The following is an 11,293-nucleotide window of genomic DNA, read 5'->3' as shown; positions in this document are numbered from 1 at the left end:
GGTGTGTGTGTGTGTGTGTGTGTGTGTGTGTGTGTGTGTGTGTGTGTGTGCGTGTGTGAACGAGAGGAGGGAGGAAGAGAAGGGAGCTCAGCTGAAAACCACAGACTTAATTCTATGCATCATTAAGCAGTCTCACTCAATGCAACATCCCCTATACATCATCCACGCTCGGTAAACACAACGATGACATTACATTAGCAACTGCAAATGAATTTTCTTTTTAGAAGGAAATTGAGAATACTCTCCGTCTCTCCCTCTGTTTTACCTTCTCTGCCGCTTGCAGAAGAAGGACATAAAAGACAGAGAGATATAAGGAAAATAAAAACAATATTTCCCTAGCTCTTTCCCTGTGCACACACACACTCACTTTTCCACACAGAGCAGTGAAGACATTTGTACACAGGAATTTCTGGATGGGATTTTATCTGAAATGTATTTAAAACATTCAGCAACAAATAAGTTTTAATCATTTTGTAGCAGGAAACAAATGTAGTATTTTTTTTATTTGAAGTTAGAAAAATATCTTTGGTAAAATCTGTCTGTGGAGTTTGCTATAAAACCGTTCCTGGCTGCATGAGCTGAAGGTTTAATGCTAAAGTAAAGCAAACATTTGCAGTAAATGTGCACAAAAACTAGTTCATGATGAAAAATGGATTCCTAAGTGACAACTGTGGCAGTAAGCAACCTTTTGGATTTGTAGTTTGGGTTTAGTGTTAAAAAGTGAATGTTGACTCTTCATGAAAATGACTAAAAGTCAATAAAAAGCCAGAAATATCAGCTGGGATGTTTTCCCTGTAGAGTGTGCTGAGAGTTTTTTAAAACATCAACCTATCCTGTAATCTAAGTCAATTTTTTCTGTTAGCAAAATGATTTGAATACAGCTTTTCTGGAATTACTCTCTAACTGATTGACTTTTTTACTCAGTTCAATTAAATATGGCAGCTGCTGCAAAACCACTGGACTAATTTGCACCATTTGAAATAGTTCAGAAGAACCTTATGTTTGATTTTACACTTTGCAATAAATACTTTTAATGGTCTCATATCTGGAGTGAAAACGATTTTAAAACTAGCCAAAGTTCAAAGGAAAACTTTGAAAAACGATCAAATCTGGTGACGTGGTATGTAAATGCCGCTTTTGATCCTCTCCTCTGATTTGTTCCTAAAAACAGACACACTCAGTAAAAGTTCAGCTGTTGTAGTGTCCCACACCGGTTTGCTGACTCAACTTTTAAAGGTTTAATTTGGCCATTATCTCACAAATGCACACAGAGATGCATCTTACTGCCTCGGGACACGTGGGCAACATAAATTAGCAAGCGATTTAAATGAATAATTGTGTTTTTATTGCACAGATTATGCCCCCTTTCCCCTCACTAGCTGGGCTCTGAGGCCTGGGAAATCTATTAAAGCGATGCCATAGATCATCCCATCGGCGGTGGCGTGCTCGTATGTAGATCGACCAGCTCATTTGAGAAATATCGAATCGGTTTCAGTGAAGTAAGCCCCCCGGATTGAGTCAAATGTAAAAATCCGAGCATGTCAGAGGAGCTGTCAGCGCTGGGCCGCGATGACAGATGGAGCCAGAGCTCTGTTTTAGTGAGGGGTGATAAAAACTCAAATTATGAATGTCGGGGTGGAGGGTGGGGGTGGGACAGGAGACTGTGGGGGGTGAGGACTATTGAACAAGATCTGTCAGCTGATAAGACCAATCGGTTAATTTAGGAAGGTTTGAAAGTGTTATTTCCTCGTGGTGTTGGGTCAGCGAGGGGTCAAGAGTACGACCCCTGACCTCTCGCAAAGGGAGAGTGAGACACCAGTCAGTCGGTTATTGATTAATGCTTTTACTTACTCTTCACTAATCCATTCATTTGCAGTGAAAGCAGTGACATGAATAGCGTTGGTACCTATACAGGGTACTTTTCTTAAATGTTTAGGTTTGCTTTAAAATAGAATAAAATCAGGTTAGAAATGTTTCTACTTAAACAGAAAAAAAATGTTCAATTTAACCAAACTCACAAGATAACCTGGTGAGAACTTAGTTTCATCAATGCCGACTTAATTTGGAGAGGAAGTGGCTGTTGTTGATACCCAAAGTACAAGATCTTTGCTTAGAAAATTCTCATTAATTACCATTTGGAGTCCAATTTCTGTTAGCAAAATGTTTCATGAACCACAGGCTGTGTTTTCAGGAAACCTTTGGAAATGAACCTGGATGTACGCCTACAACTGATTACCTGTTGGAGTCTAAATAAGTCATGGCTGAGTGACATTAGCCAACACAAAACCAGCTAAAGCTCAGTTGTTCAACAGATGTTGAGCTAAATTTGATGTTGTCGTAGCTGAGAGTCATTTACAACACAAGCTCTGTGCGTGACATCTCACATTATTACTGTGTTGTGTGGATTGTTATTTTTGGTGGTTGCAACCCTCTCATTTCTCAACATAAGCTGATTTAAAATTCTGGTATGAATTTAAAATTCTAGTATATGAATGCGGTATGCATTCATTCAAGAAATGTTTTTAGTTGTAGTTATTGTCGGGTTTATGCTTGTATTTCTTTTTTTTTTCAAACATACGAACTGGATCCCGTAACCCAAGAGTGAAACATAACAGAGACAATCTCAAAGTGGTTGTTCTCAGTTATGGTCTCCACTTGTTGATGTCCAAATATAGGACAAAAAAAACTGTAAAATCCTACAAAGAAATTGGTGAAATTATTATGAAATTATTCTGGTAGGCTACCATATGGCATGATTTCTACTTCTCTGCTCTTTCTCTCAGAAACATCACACAAGAGCTGCGAACCCCTTCCTCGCTCTGAAACTGACCAAGGTGCAAACTTCTGTTTAGTTTTTATAAGCCCCGCCCCGCACTGTTTATGACTCTGCAGTTCGATTATGGCAGCTTGGAGAAGGGTAAAGCCACGCGAACATCAAAGAAGCTATGAGAGGAATGCTGGTATTGTTTGTTTTCTCATCCAGAATCAGCAGTGATTTAATCAGAGAAAAAGCCTGGGAACGAGGCTGCGCCGGTGATAGAGGGATGAGTTCATGCAGGAGAGCTTTGGATGGAGGCAGAAAACCAAATAGAAGAGGCCACAGTTTGTTGCAGGATGATGATGTGAAGTGATCCAACAGGATCTGTTTAAAAGTTATTACCTATTAGAGTCAAATTGTTTTAATAGTGGACTAACTACCGGTAATCAATTTTTCAGAAAACATTGATTGGCTGTACATCTTCGAAGAAATACCCTAATTCAAGACAGTTGCCACAGCCAACTGACCTCAGGCAACACAGAAATGGGTGTTTTAAGATAAAACTTGAGGTGGTAGTAGCTGAGCCTCATTTTAAACACATACTGTAGCAGTGCTTCACTGCACAATGCTTTTTCCCAAGCTCTGATTCTTCCCCGTGTTTGACCAATATTATAAGAGGTATTGTAAATGTAATATCTTTGGATCTATGTCTATTAGGCTTTTAATTATTTTATGGTTCAAACAAAAAAACATTTAATTCAAACAGAAATCAAACTAGAAATCTGTTGGAATTTCTGCTTTTGCTTTTTGATTTAAATAATTTAAATGTTCCCATTCAAAATGTCAAGAGCGGATAATCTTTATGAATCTGTTCACGTCTTAAAGCAGCAATATGGAGGGGAAAATTATAATTTTTGCTTATTCCTGAGCATTTTCAAGTATGCCTATATATTGTTGTTCATGTTTGTTTAGTTATTTTAACTGATATGTGCTGAGTGTTAAAGAAGGACTTTGGTTGCAACACTGCTGCAGTCAATGGATCAGAAGAAAAAGATTGCCAAACTGGGTTTTTTTTTAGCTTCACTCCAGTGGCTTTAAAATGAGTGTTTATTAGAGGTGTTTTTAATGTTTGGGATTATTTTAGATCAGGAAGGTTTACAGGGAGTCACAGATGTAATGTGTCAGAACTTACAATAATAATAATAATAATAAAAACTGAAAATCAGTTTGCTGGAAATCAAAATATATTTTTTTATTTTACTTTTGAGTATCTAGAAGGCAAATCCTTATTTTAAACCTTTAAACTTCTTTTTAAGCCTACCGTAATTTGAACTACTATATAAAAAAGAGCAACTTGAATTCACAGATGCAGATACTTTTTCACAACTAGTCCCATTCCTATTTACTTTTTGTTTACGCATGTAACAAACATCCCTTAAATAAGTAAGTTGTATATTAATACAATTTAGGACACAATTGTTTGAACGTTTTGTGTCAGTTTTCTTGGACATTTCCAATTTAACACTTTTTTCCTTTTATTTAACATTACAAAATAAAAGCCTCTGTCAGCCTGATTCCAAATTAAAACTGTTTAATAACGTCCCAGGCTCCCCTCTGTCTCCCCCTCCCTGCGTCTCTCTGGCCCTTTGAGTCAATCAGCCGCTCTGCCCTTCGTTTCCCCCCCGTGTGGGAGGTTGGTGTGTTGGCCTGAGTCGCTGGGAAAGTCTCGTGATTTATGGCCTTGTGCAGGCCTGATTGCCTCTCTGATGATGGAGCCAGAGGTAACGAGGGCCGCTTGCTCCAATCCACAAATCCAATTTTATACAATTGGGATTTGAAGCCACTTGATAACTTTTGTAAAAAGATTTACATGATTGGTGGATAAAATAAAAAACAATCAAAAGGGCTTTTTTATTATTATTTTTACAATTTGAGAAATACTGACATTGACACATTTTTAAAATCAAGCAATCCAAGTTTACACTCAAGGGTTGCACATCTTTTTTTACATTGCACAACAAGCTTTTAATGGATTATTATTTACCCTGTGAGGGTTTTGGCCGGGTCAAGTGTCCCGCGCTGCTGCATCAACATAAAGCCTGAATACACTGCAGCAGGAAAAACAAGCAAACTCTGAGCTCTCAGTGACGGCTGAATCATTATGAGGCCCATTCTGAGGGGGTTACGCACTTGTTCCAGTCTCCATCAGATGACCAAGCAGCTCTAACATATTAAAATCAGCCAACCTTACATATGAAGAGGGACTCACAAGTGCACACGCAGCAACCAGGGCAGTAACTCAAGGCCAAAAGAGGAGGTTTATTTTTATCATGGGCAAAGGTGCCAAATCATGTTGGTACGAAAGGGGGCTATATAAATGCAAATTGTATTGGAGAGCTATTAGTCCTGGAAAAGGTTTTGTATGTAAATGCCCTATAGGAGCACAGTGGAGCAACTCATCCAGCTCAGATTAGTGGGGTTTGTGGCAAATGTGCTGCGAAAGGCACGAGAGAGAGAGAGAGAGAAACGGACTGAGAATGCCATTGCCTCGTGGTAAATCATGGTGAACAAGGTGAGAATTTGAGTAATTGAACGTCCAAAGTGTTTCTCTGCGATGTACCGCATATGCAAGAAAGGCGTGTTTGCAGGTCGTGTTGTTCAAGATATGGAGTTTTCTGTGGCAAACAAAAAGTGTGATAATAAAGTGAAAACAAACCCCAGAAAACCCACTTTGTGGCTCACAATAAAAGCAATAGAGTTAGAGGAAGAAAAAGCATCACAATTATGAAAATAATAAATCAAACATGGCTCAGAACACCATCACTGCTAAAAAAAAAAAAAAAAACAGAGGATAGGATAATTGGAAATTAGGCTGCAATATTAGAGCAATGTTGCCCTCTAGCTTTCAGTAGTCAGACTCACCAGTCAGAAATGCAAACACTGAAAGTCTATTCAGAAACTTATTGCCCAGACAGACATGTTAAGTGAAATCACAACATCAAAAATGTGCAAGAAAACAGCAAAACAGCATATTTATTCAAAAGATTTCATTACAGAACATTACTGCATAGATGGAGTTTAAAGTGCAGCTGCAGGCCATTAATGAGTCCGGATTTATTTCTTGCGAACTTTTATATTTCTGCAAACCCATGTCATGCCTTCCTGTAAAAATAAAAAAATAAAAAAATAAAATTATGTTGTTATGAGAACCCTTGAATTGGAGGTTTACATTGTGAATACACAGATTATAAATATTAATATCAGTGTGTGAATGTGAGTGTGAATGGGTGAATGTCTGTTAGTGTAAAGCGCTTTGGGGGTCCGGAGGGACTTGAAAAAGCGCTCTATAAGTTCAGTACCATTTACCATTTACCATTTACCAATATCGTTTTAAGTCTTGGCTTTTCTTTTCTTTTTTGAGCCAACCTTTTGTGCCCGGATAAAATATTAATACAGAACACAACTTCACTGATTTAAAAACAAGATTTGATGCACAGTTTTGAAATGGTCGAGGATTTCCTCTATACACACTAAAACTTTTAATAAGTGGTGCTGAAGGTTCCAAACGGCCTTTTAACATAACCAAGTCAATAAACTCTACTTTATTGATCTTGATTGACTGCAACTCTTTCCCAGCATTAAAACTATTTGTTTGACATCTGACATTTGACATCATGTTTGAATCTCAGATTAAAGGAAATCATTCAGGAAACACCAAGACTCAGGCCTGCCACGAACTGCAGACAGCAGGAACACCAGCATCACTGTCAACAATGAAACCAGTTTTTAATCACTATGGACCGAGAGGAAGCCGACCAAGAAACAAGCACTGCTGAAAAAGTGTCATCATCAAGCTTAAATGAAATTTGCATCACATCTAAGAACAACTACAGCAGGTAAAATAAGTATTGAACACGTCAACATTTTTCTCAGTAAATATATTACTAGAGGTGCTAATGACATGAAATTTTCACCAGATGTCTGTAACAACCCAAGTGATCCATACATACAAAGAAATCAAACCATAAATGTCCAGAAATTAAGTTATTTGTAATAATGTGGAATGGCACAGGGAAAAAGTATTGAACACATGAAGAAAGAGAGGTGTAAAAAGGCATGGAAAGACAAGACACCAGCTGAACTCTCTCAGTAATTAGAAAGCAAGCCTGCCCCTTGTCAGTGCAAATTAATATCAGCTGGTTCAGTCCCAAATGATGGCCAGGTATCACACAAGAACCATCTGATGATGGGTAAAAGTAAAGAGCTCTCAAGACCTTCACAACCTTATTGTTGCAAAGTATAATGATGGCATCGGTTACAGAAGAATGTCTAAACTTCTGAAGGTTCCAGTGAGCACTGTTGGGGCCATAATTCAGAAGTGGAAAGAACATTATTTCACCATAAACCGACCACGACCAGGTGCTCCTCACAAGATTTCTGACAGAGGAGTGAAAAGAATTATCAGAAGAGTTGTCCAAGAGCCAAGGACCACTTGTGGAGAGCTTCAGAAAGACCTGGAATTAGCAGGTACGTTTGTTTCAAAGAAAACAATAAGTAATGCACTGAACCACCATGGCCTGTATGCACGCTCACCACACAAGACTCCACTGCTGAAGAAACAACATGTTGAAGCTCCTTTAAAGTTTGCTGCACAACATTTAAACAAGCCTGTGTAATACTGGGAGAATATAGTCTGGTCAGATGAGACCAACATTGAACTGTTTGGATGCCAGAATACACATCATGTTTGGAGGTCAAATGGCACTGCACATCAGCCCAAAAACACCATACCAACAGTGAAGTTTGGAGGTGGGAACATCATGGTGTGGGGCTGTTTTTCAGCATATGGTACTGGCAAACTTCAAATAATTGAAGGAAAGATGAATGGAAAAATGTACAGAGACATTCTTGATAAAAATCTGCTTCCATCTACCAGGATGATGAAGATGAAACGTGGCTGGACTTTTCAGCAAGACYATGAGCCCAAACACAAAGCCAAGGAAACTCTCAGTTGGTTTCAGAGAAAGAAACTAAAGCTGCTGGAATGGCCCAGCCAATCACCTGACCTGAATCCAACAGAAAATCTATGGAAAGAACTAAAGATCAGAGTTCATAGAAGAGGTCCACGAAACCTTCAAGATTTGAAGACTGTTTGTGTGGAAGAATGGGCCAAAATCACACCTGAGCAATGCATGTTTCTCCATACAGGAGGCGTCTTGAAGCTGTCATTGACAACAAAGGCTTTTGTTCAAAGTATTAGATAAATTTCAGTAAGTGTGTTCAATACTTTTTCCCTGTGCCATTCCACATTATTACAAATAACTTCATTTCTGAACATTTATGGTTTGATTTCTTTGTATGTATGATCACTTGGGTTGTTACCAACATCTGGTGAAAATTTCATGTCATTAGCACCTCTAGTAATATATTTACTGAGAAAAATGTTGACCTGTTCAATACTTATTTTACCTGCTTTATATCTAAGAACAAAACTGTTAAGCATGATTGTGGAAGCCTCATGCTGTGGTATAGGTGCTTTTGAACAAAGTGGATCTCATATCTAATACGTTCTAATTAATACCAATTGGGTTAATTTTCAGTATGTTTTGTGCTATTTTTTATGTTACAGTAATAAATTTGATCACAACTTTAATTATAAACGTTAAAATTCTGACTACAGACTCAGTAGCTGCCTCTGTCTGAATTTTTGCTGAGTCTGTTCTGGTCAAACCCTGTATTTACCTGCACTCCCTCCACGGTAAGGGCTGAGCAGGCCTGCACCTGCCACATGCGATCTCTAACTGTGTGCAGGTGGAGACTCTCTGCCAGCTCTGACGGCGGACTGGCTGTCATCAGGTCCTGCTTGTTGGCAAAGATAAGCAGTGGCACGGCAGCGAGCTTTTCTTCCTCCAGTAGCTCAGCAAGTTCCTGGAGGAGCAGACACTGGTTAAACATAATGAGAAGTGACACAACACACGCGTCACTGTCGCTCGTGTAATCATTGTGATGCAGTTTGTTTTGTGTCAGCATTTCTTTACTAAACATATTTTTTTAATTTCCAGTTTTTGTCATTTATTACTCATGAACACTGATTATCACATTTTCCTTGTACTTGTTTTAGGAAAAAGAAAATTGTATCTCACCAAGCTTGTCTCCTCAAATCTTTTCCTGTCTGAGCTGTCAATCACATAGATCTGCAAACAATCCAGTTATAAATATGAACAAACAAAGAATATCAAAAGTAAAATAAAGGTCTATTTAGACTATTTGCATAAATGTGTGACTGCTATCAGCTTTTACACCTTTGGTTTTCTTTTTATACATTCTGCATGTTTTCTGCAAACTAAATGCATACACTGTACTGTTTCAAAATGGTTAGCTTGTTGATCAGCCTTTTGATTTTTCTCATTGTCTAAAAGTTTAACTATACATATTTAAAATACAATGCACCATATAATAACTCCTTCAGAACATTTTTCTCCTTGCTTGTTCCCTTTCATCATCTTATTCTAATCTACTTTTAATTTGTAGCTACCAATCTGAATTTCTTTTAGCATTACAGTTTTACTAATTTTAACTTTTGCAAAATTTAGATTCCCTTTTATTTTTAACTTTAACATTTGTTTTTCTAATTGTAGCTTTAGCACATGTTTTGCAGTTTTTGCTATTGTTTTGCTAACTCTACTGTTTGCCTTTTTTAGTTGCAGTATCTGATTTATTACTTATGAAGGTTTGTTCATTTTAACTTCGGTTTTTGCTCATTTTATCTCCAGGATTACTTTTAATTGCAGAATTTGTTTTGCTCAACGTATCTTTAACTCTTGTTTTGCTTTTTTAGCTACTGTTTTGATGATTGTAGCTACTGTTTCCTTATTTTAGTTTTATCTGATACTTTTAGCTGTAGAGATTTGCTCATTTTAGCTGCTGTTTTGCAATCTTTTTTGCTTTACTTTATGTTTTGCTAGTATTTATATTGTGTTGCTCATTTTAGCAACTGTTTTGCTCTCTTAGTTTTTAGCTATAGGCCTACTGCTCAGCTCCTGTTCTGTTGCTTTTAGTTTGGGTTCAGCTTCTTTTAGCTTGTGTTCTGCTTGTTTCAGCCTGTTTTTTCTCATTTATTCTCTGCTGTGCTTTTTTAATTATCATTTTAACCACACGGTTTTAGCTTCTTTAACAAATTTCAGTAGTTTTTCAGCACTTATCAATCACGCTGCAGGAATTACTAGGTGATACAGGAGTGAGAAAAACAAAATGAACCTACCAAAACATCTGTGTTTTCAAAATAATTCCTCCAGTACGGACGGATCTTACGCTGCCCTCCAATGTCCCAAACATTTAACTTGAAGCCTGCAGACTGCACGCTCTTTATATTAAAGCCCTGTTAAAAGGTAACAAAGATGCTTAATGGGTAATTAATGCATTAATGGGGTCAAATGAAGCATAACCTGAATATCTATTTGACTAGAAAGTGAAGAAATGAGTTGTAAAGACCTGATTTCCAGAGTGTGACTAACCTAATGTGTTTGCGTATGTGTGTAAAAGTGTACTTGTGTGGGGGTGACATGGCTGATGTCTTCAGCTGCTAGCTGTTTTAGCAGAGTGGTCTTCCCAGCGTTGTCCAACCCCAGCAGCAGCAAGCGCACCTCCTGCTCTGGGGACTGCTTCATTCTTCGAAGAATCGACAAAAGGCCCTGCAGGAGGATCACGGTGTGCATTTAAAGGCAACTGAACCTCAATGGGAGAACAGTTTGCAGGGTGGAATAACATTAGAAAACCAGCATGCAGAGTCACGATGCTCCAGTAAACTCTGAGTTCCAGCCAGGAGAAACCTGAGTCACTCAGCCAACGGCTAGAATCACCTGAGCACGAGGATTTAGCTGTTAGCCTGTAAAGTCATCTATAAATGTTCCAGGTCAAAGACGCTCTGCAGAGGGACAGGATTAGACATCTGTACAGTAGGTGGCTGGTGTCCAGAAGGTAGAGAAGGTTTTATCTTAAGTATTGTGCAAAAATCTTGGTCATCACTTTTTTTTTACACTTTCACATTTCTGTTTCTATTACTTGGATTCCCCATATATTCAGTTGCTTTTCCCCCTCTAACATTTGTTTTGAAAGGTAAACAAATCTCTCTCTCTGGCATTTCTTAATGGTATGTTTTTGAATAATCTAGCCAGATTACATACATAAAACAAAGCAGACAGGAAAATTAAATAGCATAGGAGCAGAAAGTGTGACAAGCCTGATCATCAGCGACAGTAGAGACAAACTGGTCTGGCATTCAGCCCATTTAGCTTTAGCTATGTTTCCAGCAAAAGCAAATATATCCCAATAGAAAAATAAGTCAGATTATCTTTTAAATTCATAGTTGCTGATGCTGAGAGTCGTGATAACTCACCATGTTTCCCTCAGGTGTTTCTGTAGCCGGTGTTCATGCTGAGTGGATTAACATCCTCCTGAAATGCCTCTCAGCTGAACTGCTGCCAAGTTTTTTTTGTTTTCCAGGAAACAGTGACATAAGCTAAGGATCTATTTCTG

The 11,293-nt window shown here is 38.1% G+C and overlaps 1 protein-coding gene across 1 annotated transcript; it reads right to left on the bottom strand.

The window, feature by feature from the left end:
• Positions 1 to 5,872: 5,872 nt before the first annotated feature.
• On the bottom strand, positions 5,873 to 11,168 carry LOC106514427 (ADP-ribosylation factor-like protein 3). Its single transcript, XM_014003683.1, has 6 exons — positions 11,154 to 11,168; positions 10,306 to 10,449; positions 10,020 to 10,136; positions 8,902 to 8,952; positions 8,501 to 8,686; positions 5,873 to 5,920 (listed from the first exon to the last, which is right to left on the bottom strand). The coding sequence occupies exons 1-6, from the start codon at positions 11,154 to 11,156 to the stop codon at positions 5,873 to 5,875; spliced, it is 549 nt and encodes a 182-aa protein (XP_013859137.1). The 5' UTR covers positions 11,157 to 11,168.
• Between the last annotated feature and the right edge of the window lie 125 nt (positions 11,169 to 11,293).

This window comes from Austrofundulus limnaeus, unplaced genomic scaffold (assembly GCF_001266775.1).
Source record: "Austrofundulus limnaeus strain Quisiro unplaced genomic scaffold, Austrofundulus_limnaeus-1.0 Scaffold20, whole genome shotgun sequence".
NCBI classification, from domain to species: domain Eukaryota; kingdom Metazoa; phylum Chordata; class Actinopteri; order Cyprinodontiformes; family Rivulidae; genus Austrofundulus; species Austrofundulus limnaeus.
This window is presented reverse-complemented; position numbering and strand designations above follow the sequence as displayed.